The sequence below is a fragment of the Monomorium pharaonis genome, chromosome 10, assembly GCF_013373865.1.
Source record: "Monomorium pharaonis isolate MP-MQ-018 chromosome 10, ASM1337386v2, whole genome shotgun sequence".
Classification (NCBI taxonomy): Eukaryota; Metazoa; Arthropoda; class Insecta; order Hymenoptera; family Formicidae; genus Monomorium; species Monomorium pharaonis.
Genome location: NC_050476.1, coordinates 14,842,265 through 14,867,370, shown reverse-complemented (window position 1 = coordinate 14,867,370; position 25,106 = coordinate 14,842,265). Strand labels below are relative to the sequence as shown.

The window sequence follows — 25,106 nt, the reverse complement described above, 5'->3', positions numbered from 1 at the left end:
ATTAATATAAGTTTTAAATAAAATAACGATTAATATAACTAATTATGGATAATATAATTTTTATGTAATTTTATAATATACACTGAAAAAAAATGTTATATATTCAATAAGATATGTTATTGTGGGCTGCCAATTACAGATATACTCAATCCAATAATATATACTTCATAACATTGCAGTATCAACATTGTACTTGCATTAATAGCAAATATTATTGTATTGAGTATTTTATGTTGGCCCGCAATCACATATGTTATTGGCTATATTACATTTTTTTCTGTGTACAAATAACAAAATATATAATTAATTATTTATCTATTCATTGGTTTTTCATTAGCAAATCAGTTTTTTTTTTAGTTGTATGATTTCAAAAAACACACTGAAAAAAAAATTAACTTGACTAAATTTTATAACTAAATTAAATTTTGTCAAGTATTTATATATTTCAATTAACTGTATAAATACTTGGATTAAATTTGTGCATTCAAATTAAATGCATAAATTCTTAAACTGACAAAATTATAATTTAGATAAAAAATTTTATCAAATTAATTTTTTTTTAATGCACGAACAACTTCAATAATTGTGTGAATATATATATATATATAGTTTGGCTTATATGTGTATGTTCATTAATAATTAACTTGATTGTTTAAAACTTACAAAAAAAAGAAAAATAGTGGGATTCAAACCCGGAACGTTTAACGTTCTCACTCATTTAGTCACACCAACTACTTGTGTTTCGGGTTTATTATAAATTTTTGAGTAGAGTATACTATACATATTTAAAATTTAGTACCAATCCGTGATGTTAAAGATTGAATGTTTCTTAGATTAATCACCTTTTCATCTCGACATAAGTAGTTAGATTCCTCGGCGAATCGCGCAATAGCCAAGCAATTGCCGGTCGATATTTTACAATTATTCTGTAACGTTTCTTCTTCACAAATGCCAATTCTCCGCTCTTTATCAAAAACGTCGACGGCAGCGACGACGGTATCTCTACGGCTTCCCATAATTAGTCTCTGTCGATTTTTCTCTGTCTTGGTGATTTTCTGATTTCGTGAAGTGGATGTGAAGTGGCCAGTGCGTAAAAGCGGGATCATTGTGGCAGTTGATCCACGATTACGATGATCCGGCTCATCGTGACTGCCACCGCTTCTCGAGGACTCTTTGGGTCCTTGTAGAACACTTCCGCTGTTTCGGTCCCCTTCTCCTTCCGCGTTTCCGTCTCTCGACTGGCCATGATTTTCGGTCGGCATCTTTCGCGTCTCGAATTTAGTCTCATGAAACATTCACTTGTTTAAAAATCGTTTATCTCCTCCAATCTCGATGTTCGCGCACTGACAAATTGATCGAATACTCTGTAACGGGTGACGCACTTCTTTTCTTTTCTATTTCTCTTTTCGGAAAAAATTTCTTGCTATTAATTCTATCAACACAAAAATCTTATTCAAACATTATTCTTGTGAGAGAAAGAACACACTGATTATTACTGAATATTAGTCGTCAATCCAATCAACACCAATTCGGTGATCCGCGACAATCTGGTCAGATCGCGTAAATCCTCTCGAATTCGATGCGACATGCACTGTGCTGACTGTTTCTACTAACAACTACAGCTTAGAGACGACGACCGTGGCAGCTCCATCGAGTACCATCAGATCTTGAATGCATTAGGACGCATGCGCCGAACCAAAGATTTTCAAAATGTCCCTCTGACATTTCCGCCGCCGCCGCTGCTCACCACGAGTATCTTCGACACGCGGCGCCCCTCTCTCCCCATCTCTCACTGTCGTAATCTTTTAACGCATCGCACAAGTTTTTGCCTGTAATTAATCGTGCGCTTTAATCAAGTGGATTGCATCTCATTTACCCATCGAGTGCACTCACTCGGAAAGAATAGCTTTTCTTTGGTCCATATTCAGAACATGCTTATAAAGCTGTTAACATAATTTTATTATTTTATCCTTATTTTACTTTATACTGTACTACAGTTTTCAGTTACATTACGGAAATAATGCAGTAACATTACAAGTTGCAATGTAATACTGTAGACATTGCAGAAACATACAATTGTAACATTTTTAAGAAATGTTACAGCAATATTTTAGAAATGTCCAAAACAAATATAGTCCCTCACATCGCATTAACACCTCAATAAGATTATGATAATCTTAAATTGTAAGATGGTAATATTCCACGGAGATTAACCTACCATTAATCTCCCAATAACATAAAAATGCTCGTCTAAACTCATCTCATTAACATTACAGCAACCTTGTCAATAAGGTGATATTAATATTAATACAACATTACAGGATTTTTCTACAAATGTTATTTGTAATAAGATACCTAAGGTAGGAAGTTTAAAAAAAAAGTGGATTGTTCCTCAGTGCGATCGTAGTAACTCCCCATACAGCACAAAGCATTCTAACAATATTGCAGCAACTTGCAGATTGCAGTACAATATTGCAGACACATTATCATCGGTTTGCTAACTTTCAATAGCAATGTTACGGTAATGTTTTAGAAACATTGTAAAAATATTGTAATGGCATATTTTCTTGATTATTATTAATTATTAATTATAAGGAATCAAGCGACGCGGCAGCGGCGCGACGCCAAATACATAAAGAATTTTGCTGCATAATGCAAATGACGCAAACTTCACTGCGCAAATGTCACGTCGCTACTAAGTTTTATCTGGAATTTAGCTGTCAAATTCACTTTCAGTTAAAATATCTCAAAAACTAAAATCATAATCAAAAATCTAATAGTAATTTTGTTATATAATATTGATGTAAGTGTTCGATTGCGACCACCCCGATTAAAATTGGTACACTAATTTCTGAGATCTCGTAATCTTTTGCGCGAAAAAACTCACTTGGATTATTTTCCACAGATCACATGTACACACACACGTAAAGCCAGTTTGTCGTTCAAGGGGCTTCACAATGTTCCTACATACAATTTTATAAAATTAAAATAAAATTATTTTGTAATGTAAGTGGTGAATATTGGTACGCGAAAAAATATAATAAACTTGATAATTCTAAGATCTTGTGATCTCTTACTCAAAAAAGCTCACTTGAGTTATTTTCCACACATTCACATATACATGCACATACACACACCCAAAGCCGGTTTGTCGTTCAAGGAGCTTTACAATGTGCCTACATATAATTTTATAAAACTAAAATAAAAATTATTTCGTAATATATGTGGTGAATATTGGTATACAAAAAAATATAATAAACTTAATAATTCTGTGATCTTGAGATTTCTTGCGCGAAAAAGCTTATTTGAGTTATTTTCTACAGATTCACATGTACATGCACACACACACGCAAAGCCGGTTTGTCGTTCAAGGGGATTCACAATGTGCCTACATATAATTTTATAAAACTAAAACATATAAAAAATTATTTATTTATTATAATATATATTATATTATAATATAAATAGTAAATTTGGTATGCGAAAAAAGTATAAGTTAACAAAATTAAAATAAATATATAACATAAACAAATACATGATATATATGTAAATGTCATAAATATTAATATAAAAATTAATAATAAAATTACAACAAACGTCTAAATGTGAGTAATGTAAGTGATATTATTAGTACACGAAAAAATTTAATAAAATTAATAAAAATAAAATAAATAAATAATAATAACATAAACAAATAATATACATAATATATATGTAATAAATATCAAAAATATTAATAAAAAAATTTTATCTGTCAATGCAAATAAGTATAAAATTATTAGTGCAATCTTTTATCACGGTGAAAATATAATAGATGGACATTATACAAACATGATATGTACTAAAAGCACAAAATGGATGTTAATAAATGATTTAAGTATAAAGAAATGCAATTGGCCTCGAAATGCTAAAAATGCATTCATATTTTTTGCAGAACAAATAAAATAAAATAAATTATGGAAAATATATACATATATACATACATACATATCAAATTAACACATTTAAAAATATGTATAATAAAACTTAATGTAAATAAAAAAAGAAGTAACTCTTTAATTTTTACAAAAAGAAGTGAAATCCCTTAAAAAAACCTTAAAAAGGTAAAAAAGAAACGCCAAGTACATAAACGCGTGCTTTCCAAAATAAATTTGAGATCAATACAGTTAGCCAAGTATATTTTAAAAGACTTAAAGAAGTTTAATAAACATCTATTTAAAAATTGCTTAAACGGGCTTGATGATTAAATTATTTGTACGAATAAAATAATAAAAAAAATAATAACTTATGAAAAACTTCACAAAGTTAAAAAAGATATGTCAAGTATATATGTCAAGTATATAAACGCATTCAAAAATGGTTCTATTCAAAATTTGAAAAATGGGAATATAAGTGATAACATATAATAAAGCAGAAACTGACAGATAGTAAAGCAATATCCGAGTCACATTAATTGCATTCTTGTATATGTATTTATCAATATCAATAACATAGACATAGAGCCTTGGAAATTCAAAAAAAATACGAGCCGGACACGCCAAGTTTTTGCTTCACTATAATCCCGTTGGTTAATTTTAATCATTTAATCATCAAGCCCGTTTAAGCAATTTTTAAATAGATGTTTATTAAACTTCTTTAAGTGTTTTAAAATATACTTGGCTAACTGTATTGATCTCAAATTTATTTTGAAAAGCACGCGTTTATGTACTTGGCGTATCTTTTTTTACCTTTTTAAGGTTTTTTTCGACAGAACGAGCACGGGCTCTGGAGTTGATCTTTACTGCCAGCGCGACCGGGCAAAAATCGTCGTTCCGCTTGGCGAACACGCTACGGTTTTCCAAGCGGAGGTGTTAGATCACATCATGAGATGTTAGAGCACATCATGAGATGTGCCCAGAACCTATTAGAGTCTGATAGGGTGGGAAGACGCATCAGAATCTGCTCGGACAGTCAGACGGCGCTTAAGGCGCTTGAGGGTCCAAGAATTAACTCGCGGCTAGTCTGGGATTGCAAGTGCATACTGGATAAGCTGGCGAAGAATAATGATGTTGACCTAGTATGGGTTCCTGAGCACTCGGAGATCAAGGGCAACAAAATGGCGGACCTGCTTACTAAGAAGGCGGCCGAAACAAAACTGTTGAAACCTGACCCAGCTGTTGGGATCTTCTTCTGTCTGGGCAGAGAGGATCAGAAGCTGGTTCCGGGACCAGCATCTTAAATACTGGAGGAAAGAAACAGAAGGCAAATGCAGACAGGCTAGGGGGAGTGCCCGAGCAGGAACCTGGCTAAGAGCATAAGATCTCTAGGCAGGAAGGACGTCAGCCTCGCGACGCAACTGCTCACGGACCATGGCGACCTTAACTACCACCTGCATAAATTAGGTCGTAGCGATACGCCGCAGGTTGTGTAGCAAAGAAGAGGAGACTAGCCTCCACATCCTTGAATACTGTCCAGCATTGGTCGGACCAAGAACATGCCTGCTGGGCTCAGGTATTCTAGAATCAGATCAGGTGGAACAGCTGCCTGTGGAGAATCTGCTACGCTTCTGGAAAGAACTTCTGCTAGGGCACCTGATAACGGGGAGGCACAATGGACCCAGTCTGAGTGCCAAAAGTGGGCCTCGTATGAGGACCACCCTCGATACTACTATTATTATTATTATTATTATTATTATTATTATTATTATTATTATTATTATCACTAAATAATACATTTAAGAAATTCAGTTTTAAAATTAGCGCGAACAAACGTCATGTTTGGGATTAAAAATATGTCCTGTCTAGCAGACAGTTTGCGACTCTTTGATATAGGTTCTTTACTCCTATGAGATAAGCCCGGCTAGCAATATAGTTTTATTACATATTTGCAGAAAAACGGTTACCTATCTATCTGTCAGCCACCGTCAACGTTACTTAATTTCGAAGATCATATGGAACCTAATACTTTGTGATTCATGAACACTTGATGGATGTGTATTTGTTACAATAGATCAACTCAATAGAAGTCAGAAAGAGGAGAAATATGTATGTTTAAATTATATTTTTAATAAATATAAATTTACATTGTTTAATTAATTTTTACATATGCAAAACAGCATGTGGAATGTTTTGCTGTGTTCGGGAAAAAGTAAAAAATAGACGAATATTTAATACACATTTGAAGTATAACTATGCTATTTATTAAAAAAGATTTTTTTTCAAATATTTTTTTTTTAATAAATAGCTTAGTTATTCTGTAAAACTTTTACATAAAACATTTTTTTATGTTTTAATATTTTACGAAATATATTGAAAAAAGGCAAAAATGTCTCAACCTTTAAAGGGTGGTTTCGCCCCTTCAAATGAGCCAAAACAGAAAATTTTTTAACTCATATATTTACCCCCTCTACATTTACGCCAAGTTTCAATATAATTGGAATTTTCGGATTCGCGAGATTCCCTTGTTAGTACACTCATAGAAAAAATTTCTAGACCTGATGCTATTATAAATGTTTTTCTAAAATATTTTATTCTTAAATGGAAAGTTCTTAAATCTAGAACCCCGATAACCATTTCTGCTGTAACAAATGTTGGCAACAGATTCTGTTGCCAAAAAGGCGACAAATGAGAAACATATCTTGTCATTGCAAACACTGTTAGCAGATATTCAGCAAATATTTAGCAACGTCTGTCATCAGAATACATGACAAAATAATAATGAACTGCGAGCAGATTTATTGAAAGTATTGATGACAGATTCACGACAAACACCAAAGTGCAAACAATATCAGCAAATTGCCTGTAAAAATGCAACATTTGTGCGTCAAAGTACGCGACAGATTGATACCAGAAACGCAGATCTGTCCAAATGTCAAATTGGCAATAAAAAGCGCGGCATCGTCAATAAGCGGCCTACTCTCTCGGAAGTTATATGCAACCTACTCTCTACATAAAGAACACTCGTAGCGCGACTAAGGTAAGCAAAAATTATCTTCTTTCGCTGCGCCTGTGGAGGTGTCCGATGTGGTGAATGACCACCACATTATACTTTTGATACAGAACTGCTAGTATCTTAATTTTTTTAGAGTAACATTTAACTACAAGAAATTTAATAAAATTAGTTACACCTAGAATAAATGATATACCTGCGATATAAAAGAAAAAAATAGATAGATCAATTGAGGCCCCCCTATAGGAAATATTAGATGCTAAGGAAAGTGTGGGGTAAATTATTCAATCTGTTCCTACCCCTGAATTAATAAATCTTCCCAGGAGATTGCTTAAATCCATTCTCAAATAAAATTATAACTGTGAAAATGAAAAGATTCAACAAATATGTCGCCAATCTGTGGTCATTATTGAATACAGATCTGCTGCGTACAGATATTTGGCGCAAATTTGCTGTGAGTTTACGTTGCAACACCTGTTCTCAATTTGCTGCGTAAATTTGTCATTGCTAGTGACAGATCTGCTCTGGTGTTGCACCCAATTTGATATCAGGATTTGATGACAATTTTTGCTTGCAATTGGAATGCACTCGAGGACACAGTAGGCCATGGTTTTGGCAGCCTGATTCCGCAAGAAATTTTTACAAGCTGCTGACAATTTGGCAGCAAATGGTTAGCTGGGAATAAAATGATTTTTTATGCTATTTTATTAATTTTCTTAAAACAATTTAGTAAATTTTTCACAATCTAATGATATTCTAGATTTAAGAACAGACCAATCTAAAGGAATTTCTGATTTAATCTTAATCTTGTTTTATTTTTATATTAGATAAAGTTATGTAATAAGATTAAATATGTTAAGAATATTTTTTGTCTTGGTATCAGAAATCCTTTCTAAGAAAATAACATGTATAACCTACAATCTTATTGCAATGTTTGATGCTGTGATGGTATTATAGTTACTGTTGAAATATTTTTATTTATATTAATGTGTATATATACTATATACATGCAACACATACAGGGTAAAGCATTATTTTCTTGAGACATTCAAATATTTTGAAAACTAAACTCTATAGCCAAAAATTTCTTAGACAAAAAGTGCATGGTTTAAAGGGAGATACATGAGTGAAAACATGGACTTCATTCTGGGTAGCAACACAAAGATCAGGATAAAATCTTGAAATTTTAAAATAAAATCTATGTTTTGTTACATATTTTTATATCCTTTTGAGATCTTTTCAAAACACTATACTTAAGCTTCTCTCTCTCTCTCTCTCTCTTCCTCTCTCTCCCTCCCTCTCTCTCTCTTTCAGTTAAAACTTTTTGAAATATTCTAAATTTTTTGATAAAAACTTGTAAAAAAGTTATTTTTAAAAATTAGATTTTGTAGATTAGTAGATTTTGTGTGTGTGTGTGTGTGTGTGTGTGTGTGTAGAAAGTTTCAGAATAACTAATTAATATTTTGGAGAGTAAAAGAAGGTGAAATTTTAAACTAAAACCTTTATCAATTTTGACTCAGATTATTATTTACTGAATTACTAATAAATAAAGTTGATCAGACAGCGCATGGCCAATGTATACAGAAATGTAACATGCCGTGAAGCTCCACTCGCTTATCACACATTTAGGGTTGCATGAGACCAAGACAAAACGATATTTACAAAAATTTGTATTAGTATTGAAAATTTTTAAAAATTTTAATCTTGTCTTGGTCTTGATAAATATTCGTAGCAAAAATTTCATCTTGTCTTGTTTTGTTTTAATATTATTCAAATGATTCAAATAATCTTAATAAAGCAGACAATACTACAATTCAAAATATTTTAGAACATGCTTTTAAAAACGATGATGTTAATGCCAATAACCTAATATTATAGATATTAGTACCGTCTATTTGCACAAGAAACATTCTCCTGTTTCATGGAAAACAGAAATTAATAATTATTTACAGGCTTCGATCCTAATAACCATTTCTGCTGTGACAATGTTAACAACAAATTCTGTTGCCAAAAAGGCATCAAATGAGAAACATATCTTGTCATTGCAAACACTGTTAGCAGATATTCATCAAATATTTAGCAACATCTGTCATCAAAATACATGATAGTGAACTGCAAACAGATTTGTTAAAAGTATTGATGACAAATTGATGACAAACATCAAGGTTAGTGACAGATCTATTCTGGTGTTGCATTCAATTTGATATCAGTATTTAATGACAATTTTTGTTTGCAATTTGGATGCATTCAAGGGCACAGTAGGTCATAATTCTAACAACCTGATTCTGCAAGAAATTATTAGCATCCTGCTAACAATTTGACAGCAAATGATTAGCTGGGGAGAAAATGTATAGATATAAGTATTTTAAAATGATGGAAAAGTGCTAATATTGATTGAACAGTCAAAAATGGCTCGAGACATTTTAAGTTTAACTGCTTTGTCTATACCAGTAGAAAGATTATTTTCAATAGGAGCTCTATGACAAAAAATAAGCTTCAATTACAGAATAATTCTTTAAAAGCATTAATGTGTATCATGAATGAAATGTTCTTTGATGTCAAAAATTTGTAAATTTTATTTTTAAAAACTTTTTAATGTATAATCTCTTTATAATTTTATAATCTATAATATATAATAAAAATAATGTAAAAGTTAAACTCATAATTATCTAGTAATGTCAAAAATGGTTCAATTTTATTTTAAAAAATTCATGTTCAAAAAAAATTTGCAAGCCTTATTTTTAAAAAATTTATTATTTTATTGAATGTTTTGTTAAAATGCTTCTATCATAATTAAAATTTTTTGTATATAACAATTTTTTCTCTTATTTCCAAGTATAAATAATTTTTTTTTTTTTAATCGATACTATCAAGACAAGATCAAACGTTTAAAAAAAAAGAAAACAAAAAGAATAAATATTTTATTGAAGAACTTGGCACTTCTAGAAAATAATAGAAATAATTTTTTGTATCATAAATAAATGATGAATTGTTCATAATTTTCAATTTTTTAATAATTTAGTGTTTAATAATAATTTTTTGTTACAAATTTTTTATTATGTTCTATGGCAGCGTTAAATTTTGTTTCAATAAGACATTTATCTTTATTACTCTTTTTGCTTTCTAATATTTATACTTTAATCGAAACATTTAAAACACTTTACTACATATATACAGAACCATATTGTTAAATTTAATACTTTAATATTAAAAAGTATTATACAACACACACACACACCTTTATCTTTTTTTTTAAAGGTAATTTTCTAATAAACATGCTGTGTGGATGTATATCAAATTAAGTATAAATCACTACTAAGTTAAGTATAAATCAACACTAGGAATTTATATAATTTTCTAAACAGTAGTTGATAGCGCACTACGAGCAAAATTATATCGTTGAGGAATACACGATTAAAGATGTGTATGAGTGCGTACTAACGAGTAATTACTAACAATGCGTGACAGAGTGTAATTTGAGAGAAATCGAACTTTGTGGAAGATTCCGTGTTTCACAAAAAGAAACAGAAAGGAAAAACACTTACAAAGAAAACAGAGGTAATTCACCGATGCTTCAACTTGACACATACACACTCGCACTTGACCAACGTATATTGTGTATCTCTGCGAAATGATTAGACATTGAAAATTATTCGCGGCATAACAACCGATTTTAGTCTCAATTAAATAACAAAACAATTTTTTTCATTATCATGTGCTTAAAGTGAGACAAAAACTAAAAACGAAAAGCTCCAGAAACTCGTCGCCACGAAAGAATAATGCTATGCTATATCGACCTCTGGAGACACACGGACAACGATGTGACTGTTTGATGAAAGAAGAGTATCGGAGCGGCTGAAATAAACTGGCGTAGGTTACAGAATCGAGGAACAGCTGGGCTCGGCTTGAAGTGCTGCACACCATTACTGATTCACTGATTCACTCGATCTATCCCCTCTCCCTTTCTTTGCCGGTCGTCAACTTTCTCGCTCTCGCTTCCGTCTCGTGGTCGGCTCTACTTCTTCATCGTTCTACTTCTGCCCATTCCCCCCCCCCTCTCTCTCTCTCTCTCTCTCTCCCCCTCTCCCTCTCCTTTTCTCCCCCTCCTCCTCCTCCTCCTTAATTGACGATTATTTTTTCTCTCCGTCCAATTAGGAATATGTCTGTCTTTCCTACGATCTTTTCTCTGGAGAGTTCGGAGACTTCGGAGTTCGGAGTACACTTTCCAACTCTTGACATCTTCACCCAGATAGCCACAAATGTATGTATGAGCACAAATTGTTCTCATGTTGCTAATAAAGATGTTAGCATCTTGCTACACATTTACGTCGTCCCTTGTGCTGTTATTTGCTAGCATTCGACACTGATCTTAAATAATGCTAGCATAATGTTTGAAACGTGCAAAGAATTTTATTTCCGACATTGAATGCTAACAAACAACAGCACAACGGACGACATAAATGCATAGGAAGATGCTAATATCTTTATTATACCAAACTGGCTATCTGGGCAGATTTGGGCTTGTTCTTTTTCGTTGTACTGCTGCACTGGTGCAACAGGTTAGAGTAAGACAAATATATTTTTTCTCATTTTAACTTATTGCACCAGTGCAGCAGTGCAGCGAAAAAAACAGGGGCTCGATTTTTGAATTTATTCGCAAGAGAAACGTATTCGCAAATTCTGTTCTTACAGAAAAGTTGGAAATTTATTGGCTATCGTATGACTTTTAACCAATAAACTTGCAACTTTTCTGTTAGAACCGGTATTTGCGCATACGTTTCTCTTGCAAATGACTTCAAGAATCGGGCCCCAGGTCTATTAGCGTGTTCGACTGGGCTGGGTTAATCGCTCCGGAAGCGATTAATGACGTCATAAGACCAATCACAGCCATTCTTCTGAAGAAGGGAATAACTGTGATTGGTCAGTTCTAGAGAAAAAGAAACCGAAATGGGTTAACCCAGCACGGGTCGAAAATGCCATATGGATTCAAATCCCCTCTTATAAAAAAATCCGTATACATATAACATACATACATACACACATGCATACATACACATACATACATACATCATATGTATGTACGTACGCATACATACGTTGTACATGCATACGTAGACTGGAGTCCCATGGCATGTATTTTCCGCGTAATGCGTATCGCATAACCAATCATATCGTTCATTCTTTTAGATGTTCCAATAGAAATGTCAATCGTTGTAAATTCATTAGTTACGCGATACGCGTTACGTGAAAAATATCAGTACATGGGACTCCAGCCTGAGGAATCTGAGGGAGCTTTCCAGCAAGTGACACAAATCGACACAGCAGTATTTTTGTCTTTGTTTAATATTCAGTGAGAGATAAGGACAGAATTACTGCTGTATCGATTTGTGTCTCTTGGTGTGCTTTCCAGCAAGAGACAGTTGGTTTGTTCGCGTCGCCATGCTCCGACATGCTCCTACTCACTCCAACGCATTCTAATAGATTGGCGTCATCGGAATCAACGTATTGGAGTGTGTTGGGGTGAATAGGAGCATGTCGGAGCATGGCGACGCGAACAAACCAAGTGTAACACATTGTCCATTAGTGTGAGAAAGAACATATCAGTGTGTCTCACTCACACTAGTGGACACTGTGTTACATTGTGTCTTGCTGGAAAGCACACAGTGTCGTTGCGCATATTTTTTCATATATCAAAATACATGCGTAAACCCTGACAGAAAAAATTTCTACGAAAATGAAAAATATTTACTAAGGGTCTGTTCGCGTCACATGCCCCAACATGCTCCTGTTCACCCCAACGCACTCCAATACGTTGATTCCGATGACGCCAACCTATTAGAATGCGTTGGAGTGAGTAGGAGCATGTCGGAGCATGGCGACGCAAACAAACTATAAGAGTAAAAATTTGTAGAAATTTTTAATATTTTATAAAAATATCAAATTTTTTGTACAAATTCTAAAAAAATAACTACAAACAACAATTCTCTCAAATAAAAAATTTGTTACAAATAGAAATTTTTAAAAATATACAATTTTATAAAAAAATGGTACAAAAAATTAAAAAGTTTAAAAATTTTTAAAACGTTTAAAATTTTATTAGTTAAAATATTTACTTATAGCTATATAATATTAAAATTATTTACAAATAATTGTAGAAATGTACCAAATTTTACTTTTTATATAAACTGCAGAACTTTGAGTCTTTCTATTTTTAGTTTCCCATAAAATACTACAAATTGTACATAAAACTACAAGACTGTTTGATTTTGTAAATAATTCTAAAAACTATTTTCCTTGGAACTTATAAGAACCCACATAGCACGGAATATTACAGTAATATTCCAGCAGCAAAATTGCAATATATCAACAATATTACATATTACAGTAAAATATTACAGAAATATTACTGACATATTACACGTTTATAAATAATATTAAAATATTAGGTTATATTGTAGCGATATTACATTTTAAATAGCAATACGTTAGAATTGATATCACTCACTAAATTAAGTGAGGGTTTATAATAATTGTTAGTTTGAAAATGTGACTTCAGAAGCAAAAAAATTACACTATAAATTTATTTGCGTGCTATTTTTAAATAAAAAATATCTGGATGAAAAAACACTTTGACAGTTTCAACACTTATAAAATACTGTAAAAACTAAATTTTTTCCTTGACAATTAATGAATTAATAGCCGTAAACGAATATGTCTAGATTCTAATACTATACATTCATTTTTTTGCAGTTTATTTACTCAATGAAAGAGTTGTCGAAATATTTTATAAATGTATTAAAACTATCTAGTAAAAATATTTCTTTATTTAGATGTTTTTATTTGAAAATAGTGTAGAATTTTTAATGTAAATTTCTCGTCTTTGAGATCATATTTTTCATAAATGTCGAATGAGTATCCAGAACCCTAAATTTAGCAATATTACAAAAATACTACGTAAATGTTACAGTAATACATTCGTTATATATCACCATTATATTATTGTGATCCATTTCGGCGGACATTTTAATATTGTAGTAATAACTCATAAGTGTCCTTAGAGAGAAGCTCATTCACATAGGCCGGTATTCATAGTCGGATCTTATATTTAAGATCATCTTAAGTACTGTCTTAAGATGCCATCAATCAATCACAGAGCCGTATTAGCATCTTAAGACATTGCTTGAGACGATCTTGAAATAAGATTTGACTATGAATACCGGCCATAGACACTCCGATCAGAATCATTCCCGCATACTTCTCTCTGTGTGAGCATCCGCCGCGCACGCTTTTTAGCAATCACCACATCAGGAACAGCACTCGAGGCCAAGGTAATGACATAAGAATTAGCAGAAGAATCAATCTGTGTTTGATCCCCACCGGCCTTGGCTTGCGAACAACAAGTCATCAAGAATATGGCAAGACAAATCAAGGATTGCAAGTGCTGCAAATACATTTCAAACGCATGTCAAGGGCGAGATTGTAATGGCGGCAGGCAAACCGGATAGCATGGCCGCGTTCAGCAGACACAACTGTTGAGCGCTCAGTGATTCTTTAATATGATTGGTTAATACTTTTAGATCTAACCAATCATATTAAAGAATCACTGAGCGCTCACTCAACAGTTGTGTCTGCTGAACGCGGCCCATGATTGCACTTTCTGTTGGGTTATGGGGTGCAAGGCCATAATCACTTTTTAACTGTAGATAGATAAATTAATAGATAGATTGGTAGATAGTTAGATAGTTAGTTAGAGTGGGAGTGAGAAATAGGGAACGACATTTCGAGTGAGAAATAGGAAACAACATTTAAATATAATGTAATAAGGAGAAACAATGTTTTTTGTAGAAAGAAGGAAAACAGACTTTGAGTTAGAAGAGAGAGGGAGAGAGAGAGGCAGAGTGACAGAGAAAGAAAAAGAATGAGAAGATAGAAATATGAAGAAAAAATAGACAGATAAATAGATAGAAAGAGAAAATTTGGGAACAACATTAAAATATAATTTAAAATTTATTAAAAAATTTTACTTTAAAATAGTACATAAAATATATTATATGACAATAATATGTTTAAAATTTTGAAATCTTCCACAAAAAATAAGAAAGAAAGAAAAGTAATAGGTAAATAGATACCCAAATAGCCAGTTGATATAATAAAGATATTAGCATCTTGCTTCGCATTTATGTCGTCCCTTGTGCTGTTGTTTGCTAGCATTCGGTGTCGGAAATAAAATTCTTTGCACGTTTCAAACATTATGCTAGCATTACTTAAGATCAGTGTCAAATGTTAGCAAATAACAGCAAGGGACGACGTAAATGCGTAGTGTTATGAGTGACACACTCATAACGATAAGGTGTCAGTAACACGATGACGTAAGTCGGTCAGCTGCAGTCAGCATCGAGCGCATCGCGCGAGGTTTCGCGCAATCCGCTCGACAATTAGCGCAATGCTCCTTAGACAGCACTTGCTGTCTAAGCAATAATTTGGAATACTGACCGATTTACGCCCTCACGCAATCCTCCCCTTCTTTCGATCCAACTACCGAATTATCGGATATATAAACCGGCGAAAGAAGGTGAGGATCGGGTCAATCCAAAGTAGACAAACTAAGACTACACACGACACTCTGCTTTGCGGGGTCGTGTATCGCCGAGATAACTTATTGAAACACACAACCACGACGCTCTGCCTTGCGGGGTCGTGGACAACGAGCTAATAGACGCGACACTCTGCCTTGCGGGGTCGCGATCTACCCATTGTAACTGAATACAAGAATAAAAGTGTTCAAGACAAATAACGGTGTATGTGACGAAATACCTTCCTCGCGAGATCTCTGGCAGCGATCCCAAAATAGTACTCACAACGAGGGGTACAACAGTAGCAAGATGCTAACATCTTTATTAGCAACATGAGAACAATTTGTGCTCATACATACATTTGTGGCTATCTGGGTACATTGAGAGATAGAAAAAGAGAGAAATAGAGAGAAAGAGAGAGAGAGAGAGAAAGATTACGAGAGATAAAGAGAAAGTTTCAGAAACTAATTTTAAATTAGTGTTAAAATCGTTACGGTATAAAATTGTACACGTATTTTTTATGCCTTTTTTCAAATTTTATATTTTACATTTTAAAATTAAAATTCATTAAAATAAATATACTATTTTATTATCATTTGTACGTTGAAATCTTCTATAATGTTAAGAGTTACAAATATTGTTATACGTAGATTACTATTTGTATATTTATATCTATTGTTTCCTATGCGGGGGTTTTGTTTCCTATGAGGGTATTACACGTCATGTAACCCAGGCGGGTGTCACACGGACCCGATTGCACACGATATGATTCCGCATCGCAGAATGATGCAAAAACAATCTATATATATATATATATATATATATATATATATATATAGCACAGAAAATTTAGAATAAATTTTTATATATATTTTACAAATTTATTTTTAAAAAACATTTTTTAAGTTATATAATCGTTTTTATAAATTATTTAGAAATTATTATTAACAATATATAAAATATATTTTAAAAATGTACTAAAAAATATTCATGGTATATAAATTCGAAATATTTTTATATTTTTGAATTATAATAGCATAAATATTTATTTTTAATATTTTCATAAATATTAATCATAATTATTTTACACTTGGCAAACTCAGACATAAAAATACGTACAAAATATTTATTATAATATTTTTCTTTCTTATACATATTTTAAAGTTGCAAATCTATGTGGTGCAGAAAATGCTTTGTGCACGCACGCACGCACGCACGGGGGGGGGGGCTTTGCCCCCCTCCCGCACCCACCCCGTCCAAGTCGATAACCTATGTACTATGTATCAAAATGCGGAATCGTATCGTGTGCAATCGAGACTGTGTCCAATCGAGTCCGTGTCCAATCGGGTCCGTGTGCAAACGGGTCGTGTGCAATCGGGTCGTGTGCAATCGGGTCGGTGCGCAATCGGGTCCGTGTGCAAACGGATCGGTGCGCAATCGGGTCCGTGTGCAATCGGGTCCGTGTGCAAACGGGTCAGTGCGCAATCGGGTCTGTGTGGAATCGGGTCGGTGTGCAATCGGGTTCGCGTGCAATCGGGTCTGTGTCCAATCGGATCTGTGTCCAATTGAGTCCGTGTCCAATCGGGTCCGTGTCCAATCGGGTCTGTGTCCAATCGGGAAATACTACTGTGTCCAATCGCTTATGTGCGCAATCGGGACAGTCCCATAGACGTCCATTAAAGATCCAGTGAATTTCCATGGTTCCATTGGAGGTTTACCTCCATGGCGAAAGTTAAATAAACGTCCATTAAAGATCCAGTAAACTTCAATGGCTCCATTGGAGATTTACCTCCATGGTAGAAGTTAGATAGACATCCATTAGGGATCCATTAAACATCCATAGCTCCATTAGATGTTTTCTTTTATGGTGGAAGTTAGATAGACATCTATTAGGGATCCACTAAACTTCCATAGCTCTATGGAACATTTAATTCCATGATGGAAGTTAGATAGACGTCTATTAGGGATCCATTAAACTGTATGGAACATTTACTTCCATGGTAGAAGTCAGATAGACATCCATTAGGGATTCACTATACTTCCATAGCTCTATGGAACATTTACTTCCATGGTGGAAGTTACCAAACAACACGCTTGTCAGAATGAAAACTTTAAGATAACTTTTTTTCAAAAACATTTAAATATTTTGGAAATGATGTCAAAATGATACCATTTATCAGAGACGTTTACTAAGAGAGGTCTTTGAGATATCTCATTGAAGAGTTTCATTTAAATTTCTTGAAAATATTATCCTTATGACATCACCTAAATGATATCAGCTTAATGTCTCATAAAAGATATTACAATGCTGTCCGATTTTTGAGCCGTCCATGCGTGTCGTAGTTGACTCAGAAATTACACAACACTATAACATTTTGAATGAGAGATCCATTTGATATTTAAAAAAATTATCATAAAGATAATGTTTTCAAAAATAACGGTTTGTCTACAATTACTGTGCACAAAAAACGCACAAAATCTAATTCATCATGTACTGAACAAAAACAGGATAATAAATGTACTATTCAATTTTTCTTAGAATATATGATTTATATACCCAGATAGCACTCGGACGTCCTTAGGACGTCCTCAGGACGTCCAGGACGGACTTCGTGGATATCCTGAGGACGTCCTGATTTTATCCCGGGACGTCCTCAGAACATCCTGAGGAATAGCAAACGAGCGCCACTTTTTAGTCCTCAGGACATCCTGAGGACAGTCTATCGGACATCCTGAGGACAATCCATCGGACGTTCTGAGGATACCATGGATTTCCTCAGGACATCCTCAGGAATAGCAAACAATGACCACTTTTTATCAGATTTTTTAGATTTTTTTTTTAGGATTTTTGATAAATGTATCGATTTTTTATAAGAAACTTATAAGAAATTTTTTGAAACGTTTCTCAGAAAAATTTAAAAAATAAAAAATTCCGATTAATTTAGAAAATTTTTTAAATATTTCTAAGTATTTTTAACAGTTTTTGAGAATTGAAAAAAAACTTTAACAAAAAATTAAAAGTTCTAATTATTTCTACGATAATTTTGTAAGAGGAAGAAGACTATACATGTTTTAGCGACAGTTGTACCTGTTAAAGCATGTTTAATCTCTGTACCCGAGAAAACGGTCACCCATCCAAGTATCAACCATCGCCGACGATGCTTGACTTCGAAGACCATACGCATCCTAACGCTTCGTGATGAGTACTTCTTGTTTATGCATACATATTTGTTATAGATCATTACAATAGATGTTGTCAGAAGGATGAAACATATATAGTTAACTTATATTTTTATAAATAAATATAAAGTTTTACAGTTTTTTAAAGTCATTTTTACATATGCACGCGAAATAGCATGTGGAATAACTTATTAAAAAACTGTTTTTGCGCCGTTTGTATAAAATAAAATTAAAAAATTATTTAATGTTATCTTTTATAATTTTTTAGTATTGTTAATATGCCATATTGTTTCAATAAGTGTAGACATTCAATCTGACTTTAAAGTCAACATTTTTACACATTTGATTTTGCAATACATTCTAGAAATACATACGATATTCAAAGATTTCTCACTTGTTATATTAATTTACGTTTTTTTCAAAAATTACTATACGTCCAGGATGTCCTGAATACTATTTTGGGATGTCCTGAGGACTTTCGTAGGATGTCCTGAGGACTCTCTTAGGACGTCCTAAGGACTGTCTTGGGATGTCCTGAGGATTGTTTTAGAATGTCCTGAGGACTGTCTTAGGATGTCCTGAAGACTTTCAGGATATCATTCTTAGAACATTCTGTGCTATCTAAAATGTCTGGTATTTATACAGTCATTATATTTAAGTTTATCTTCACACATTTTGTAGCTAATGAAACTCTTTATACAATATTTTAAGAATAACGTTTTCAGCTAGAATACATATATCCTCAGGACATCCCAAGGATGTCCTCAAGACATGAGTAAAATTTCAATTTATATTAATACTATTACAGAATTTAACATTCTAAACTTACTTTAGAAGTCAAATTTATACATAAAATATTTACAATAATACAACTATTATATCCTGACAAGATCCCAGGACATCCCGGGACATATTCAGGATGATCCTGAGGACGTCCTGTGCTACATGGGTAGTTAACCTAGAGCACTAGAAAAGTAGGTATTCTCATGTCCGCCATTTTTCTTCAAACTAGCAAGTAACTAGCATGAAAAGTTAGGTATGTTTTGTACATATATACGTCAATAATGTTTGGAAACGCCAAACTTTATGCGACAATAAAATGAAGACACGATATTTATGATCCTCTACAACCATTTCTGCTGTGACAAATGTTGGCAACAGATTCTGTTGCCAAAAAGGCGACAAATGAGAAACATATCTTGTCATTGCAAACACTATTAGCAGATATTCAGCAAATATTTAGCAACGTCTGTCATCAGAATACATGACAAACTGATAGTGAACTGCAAGCAGATTTATTGAAAGTATTGATAACAGATTGACGACAAACACCAAAGTGAAAACAATGTCAGCAAATTGCCTGTAGAAATGCAACAACATTTGTGTGTAAAAGTACGCGACACATTGATGTTCATTTTTATTTAGATTTTACTTTAAATAAATACAATACATATTTAATATATATAATATATATAAAATTTTACGTGCCTGTTTTAAAATTTGGCGCTTTATCCAACTAATGATATGGCGATACGTCACGTGATTTGCAAACCCCAACATCAAAGATACCGACGCTTACTGTCGCTACTGGTTATACTGTGCTGAAACTCAGAATCGTCGCACCGTCGCGTTAATCACGATCACACTTAACAATTAAGGCTGCGTTCCGTTTCAACGCATGATGCGCATAATGCATTGTTCATCCTTGTTTAACGTTTGACAAACAACAAGGATGAACGATGCATCATGCGTATTATGCGTGAAACGGAACGCACCCTCAGTCAGCACCGCTCGAGTACACCGGCACCATCAGACTCGTTCTGCCAGAACACCGCCGACATAGAAATTGGCATCCAGTGGATGTCCAGTGGACGTCCATTAAACCTCCATAGATCCATGGGACATCTATGTCCATAGTGGAAGTCAGATGGACGTCCATTAAAGGTCTAGTAAACTTCCTTAGGTCCATTGGAGGTTTACCTCCATGGCGGAAGTTAGCTAGACGTCCATTAGGGATCCAGTAAACATCCATAGCTCCATTGGATGTTTTCTTCCATAGTGGAAGTTAAATGGACGTCTATTAGGAATCCACTAAACTTCCATAGCTCTATGGAACATTATTTCCATGATGGAAGTTAGACAGACGTCCATTAAGGATCTATTAAACTTCCATAGCTCTATGGAACATTTACTTCCATGATGGAAGTTAGATAGACGTCCATTAGGTATCCATTAAACTTCCATAGCTGGGACATTTATTTTTATTGTAGAAGTTAACCCAGACAACACGCTTGTCAGAATAAAAACTTTAAGAGAACTTTTTTAAGAAAACATTTAGATATCTTGGAAATAATGTCCAAATGGTAACATTTATCAGAGACGTCTGCTAAGAGAAGTCTTTGAGATATCTCATGCAAAAATTTCATTTAAGTTGTAACCGTTGAATCCTGTGTGCCTATTGGCTACGGATAGCCGCGGGATTCAGGGTCCGGGCGGCGGGCTCGAATAAATGAGAAGACGGCGTATTCGGTATAATAATATGTTTATTTAATAATTCCTTATGCTACTATGTACAATGTCTTATGCTACTATTTACACGGGTGTGTTCTCGTCGTGCGAGGTATTCGTGTGCGTGGTGCTGGCGACAGTGTCGCGGCGGATGCCGGTGTATCTGCGTGCGGCGGGATGCCCTAATTGGCTGTGCGGTGTGCGGGCCGATCGGTCGGCGTGTAGTCGGTGATGGCGGCGGATCGCGGCGCTACGGTTGGTCGCGGCGGTGCGACGTGCGGCGCGGCGATATGGCCTTAAGGCCCGGTGCTAGCGGCGCGGCGGTGTACGGTGGCCAGCCTGGCTGGCGGCGCAGCGGCGTGTAAGGCGGTGCGGTTGGCGGCGCGGTTCGCTACCCGGTCTCAGCTGATCGGCGCATCAGCTGTTCGATCGCGCTGCCGTTGTCACCCCGCGTGGTGACAGTCGCGGCACCGGTTTCTCCTCAGTGCGGAGTCCCCGGGTCGGGACGACGGCGACCGCTCAGTGCGCGGCCGAGAGCTCGGGTACGGAGCGTGGCGGTGTGCGGCCCCTCAATACGCGGCCGGGAAGGCACTCACTGCGTGCCCGGGTAGGATCGCTAGGTTAGGTGACGGCGCTCAATATGCGCTCGAGGATGCCTGGCTCAGTTCGCCAGGAGGAACGGTCTGCTCACTTCGCAGGCCGGGGAAGCTCTGACTCCGGTCTCGGGTGGAGGGCTTATATACCCTCCACTCGGTGGTGAGGGAAGGCGAGAAGAGCGGAGGGAACCTGCGCGAGGTGGAGGTAACGGCCTTACCTCCGCTCTAGCGGTAGCGGAGGAACGACTCGTTACACCTCCCTCTCGGCAGACCCTGTCCATATGTACAAAAGAACTTTACTTTATTTCACTAGCCATGACCCGTCGCGACGGCGCCGAACAATGATTTTATGCCCGTGTACGTGGTGGCGGTATCGTTGTCCCGGACGGATGCGGTCCCACGGCACGGTACGGAGGGCGTCCTCGGGGAAGGGTCCCTCGGGGATGGCAACGGCTGGCGGGACCGGTGGTCCGGGCGGCGGTGGCGTCGCTGGGATGCCTTCCGGCGGCGGGGGTCCGGTGAAATACCCCGGAGCCGGTAGCAGAGCGGGTGGTGTTGACGGCGGCGCCGGCGTCATCGGCAGGAGCGCTGGCTGTGTCGGCGGCGGCATGGGCGTCGTTGGCAGCGGTGTAGGTGGTGGTGTGGGCCGTGGCGTTGGTGGCGGCGTTGGCAGCGTTGTGGGCGGCGGTGCCGCTGGGGTCGTTCCTAGCGGTGCCGTGCTGGGCCCCGTGATCGTTAGCGACGCTATGTCCGGCATGGGCACGGCCGCGGTATGCTCGGTGGTTCCCTCGTGGTCGTCGTTCTCGCTATCGTCGTCGTCGAGGTCCGAGAGGGTGGACCCGAAGGTGGCCAGAAGCGCGGCTCGACGGACGGTGGTTGCGCTGGAGGGGGCTACCTCGTATAGCCGTTCTTGCCGCGAGCGGGTGGTTCGCTGGCGGATGGTCGGCGGTCGTCGGACTGAGGTCGCCGTTGGTGCGGGTGCTTCCCGGACGGCGGCGGTTGGCTGGCCGGCTGCCTGGTCGCCTGGTGGTTTCGGGCGTGCCGTTGCCTCGAAAGGCCGTCTGCTCACCGAGATGCGCGGTGGTCTGGCGATGGCGCGTGCGAGGCGCTCTCGGAGGGTGCTCCTGCACTTCCCCATGTCGACTGCCGTTTTCCTCTCGTAGCTCGTCGCGCCTTATATACTCTCCCGGTCATGTGATGTTTCGGCGTCTTTCAGGTCCTTAACATGTGCGGTGCCGATGATCTTGTCATGCTGATCCCGCAGGCGGACGATGACCGGGGAGATGTGTTTGTCGACGGTATACGGTCCCGAGTAGCGAGGCGCTAATTTGCCCGCAAAATGTTCCTGGGCGTTCGACAGCGGGTGTTCTCGGCGGTAGACGTGCTGTCCGATGTCCGGCCTCCAGTTGCGCCTCCGCAGATTATAATATCGCGCTTGTTTTGCCGTGGCTTCTTCTTGTCGGCGGGTGGCGATTTCAAATTGTTCGCGCATTTGCTGAATCTTTCGACATCGCGCGGTTGGTCGGTCGGTCGGTGCGTCACCCAGGGTTTGTTCGTGTTTCGCCCGTAGCGTGCCGGGCGCGGTAAGTTCCCGTCCATACGTCAACATTGCCGGCGTGTATCCCGTGCTCTCGTGAATAGCTGTATTTGCGGCAAACGTTAGCTGTGGCAGGTGCCGGTCCCATTGGCGGTGATCCTGGCCAATGAACTGCGCGATCATCGTTTTTAATCCTGTTAGCCCGTTCGACGGGGTTGCATTGGGGCGAGTACGGCGGCGTTTTCCGGTGTTCGATTCCGGCCTGGGTGATCATGTCGCGGAACTCGCAGCTTTCGAATTGCCGTCCATTATCTGTAATAATTCTTCTCGGGCATCCATGTTGGAGGACGATGTCTCGTTCGACAGCTCGTGTGACGGCGGAAGCGGTAGCTTGTCGTAAAGGCCTGGTGGTGATCCACTTGGTGAACACGTCTTGGCAGACCAGTATCCATGTGTGGCCCTCGGATGACCTCGGTAGTGGCCCTATCAAGTCGATGGCGATGGTCACGTTCGGGGCGTCGACGGTGGCGTGATGTAGAAGCCCGGCTGTTTGCCGTTGTGCGGGCTTGTGTTCCCGGCAGTTTGTGCATCGTCGCACGTAATTGGCGGCTTGCCGGAACATCCCTGGCCAGTAATATCTCTGCGCCAGTCGAGCGAGGGTCTTGATTATTCCTAGATGTCCTGCGGTAGCGGCGTCGTGGCATTCCTTCAGCGCCTCCTCCCTCAGCGGTAGCGGCAGACAGAGCTTCCAGGCGGATGTTTCGGTGTCCTCGTCGGTTGAGTGGCGTTCATGAAAGTGCCGGTATAAGCGGTCGCCTTGCACTTGGTAGTCCGGGTATTTGCGCGGATCTTCTTGTACGGCCTGTAGTATCCGCTGGTGCCATTTGCAGGGCAAAATGGCTGCCAGGTCTTGTCCGTCGGTACCTTCCTCTTCTTCCTCCCCCTCCTCAAAGGGCTGGCGTGACAGCGCGTCCGGCACATGGTTGAGGGCCCCTTTCCGGTATTCGACGGTGAAGTCGTGCTGCTGCAGTGCTACGGCCCAGCGGGCCAGGCGGCCCGTCGGGTTGTCCAAGGACCGTAGCCATCTGAGTGAGAAGTGGTCGGTGATGACTGTAAATTTGTAGCCCTCCAGGTACGGCCGCATCTTCTCGATTCCCCACACGACGGCAAGGCATTCCTTCTCGGTAGCTGAGTAGTGTCTTTCGGCCGCTCGAAGGGCTCGGCTGGCGTAGGCTATAACTCGTTCTTCTCCCTGGATGTTCTGCGTGAGGACTGTCCCCAGGCCTGCGTCGCTGGCGTCGGTTTGCAGGACGAACGGTACCGAGAAGTCCGGGCATTGTAGCACTGGGGCGGTGGCCAGGCAGTTCCTGATATTCTCGAATGCCTGTTGTTGTGGGGTCGACCATTCCCACCGTTTGCCTTTCCTAAGCAGGTCGTTCAGCGGTGCCGCGGTCGTGGCGATTTGCGGTATAAAGCGGCGGTACCATGATGTCATCCCCAGAAATCTTCGGAGGGCCGGCAGGGAGGTGGGCGGCGGGATGTCCATTATCGCCTTCACTTTTTCCGGGTCGGTTCTCAGCCCCTCTCGGTCGACGACGTGGCCCAGGTATCGGAGGCTAGTGCGTGCGAAGTGGCACTTGTCGGGGTTGATCTTCAGGTTGGCCCTCAGCAGCCGTTGCAGTACTTCTCGTAGGTTCCGCAAATGTTCTTCGAACGTCTTTCCTAGGACTACTATATCGTCCAGATAAGCGAAGGCGCGTGGCTCCATGTCCGGCCCGATGACGC

At 37.9% G+C, this 25,106-nt stretch overlaps 3 protein-coding genes across 13 annotated transcripts in view; 1 reads left to right on the top strand and 2 right to left on the bottom strand.

Moving 5' to 3' along the window:
- The window catches only part of LOC105840120, a 62,781-nt gene extending 51,369 nt beyond the window's left edge, over positions 1-11,412 (bottom strand). Inside the window, exons 1-4 of one of the 10 annotated variants that reach the window (XM_036292606.1) lie at positions 10,725-11,412; positions 10,473-10,551; positions 2,888-2,963; positions 843-1,829 (exon numbers count right to left, since the gene is read on the bottom strand). In XM_036292606.1, coding sequence (XP_036148499.1) covers positions 843-1,295 — 453 coding nt within the window. In that variant the 5' untranslated portion in view covers positions 1,296-1,829; positions 2,888-2,963; positions 10,473-10,551; positions 10,725-11,412. Of the gene's footprint in view, positions 1-842; positions 2,861-2,887; positions 2,964-10,472 lie in introns of those variants that run through there. The other 9 variants (XM_036292610.1, XM_036292604.1, XM_036292605.1 and 6 more) reach the window with 9 other exon arrangements.
- LOC118647549 (putative nuclease HARBI1) overlaps positions 1-25,106 on the top strand; it is a 47,275-nt gene that overhangs the window by 6,099 nt on the left and 16,070 nt on the right. Inside the window, exon 2 of one of the 2 annotated variants that reach the window (XM_036292617.1) lies at positions 5,870-6,023. The exons of the other annotated variant lie outside the window; for it this stretch is intronic. The gene's annotated coding sequence lies outside the window, so the exon portion shown is untranslated. The remainder of the gene's footprint in view (positions 1-5,869; positions 6,024-25,106) is intronic. 2 annotated transcript variants of the gene reach the window in all.
- LOC118647517 (leucine-rich repeat extensin-like protein 3) lies at positions 5,425-22,922 on the bottom strand. The gene is made up of 2 exons (XM_036292563.1): positions 22,196-22,922; positions 5,425-5,570 (listed from the first exon to the last, which is right to left on the bottom strand). Exons 1-2 carry the CDS (start codon positions 22,920-22,922, stop codon positions 5,425-5,427), a joined length of 873 nt encoding a protein of 290 aa, XP_036148456.1.

Coding starts and splice junctions, on each gene's coding strand:
- LOC118647517 (XM_036292563.1), bottom strand. CDS start 22,922: ATGGGGAAGTGCAGGAGCACCCTCCGAGAGCGCCTCGCACGCGCCATC. Junction 5,571..22,195: donor CTTCCCCGAGGACGCCCTCC/GTACCGTGCCGT, acceptor CCCCGTTATCAG/GTGCCCTAGCAGAAGTTCTT.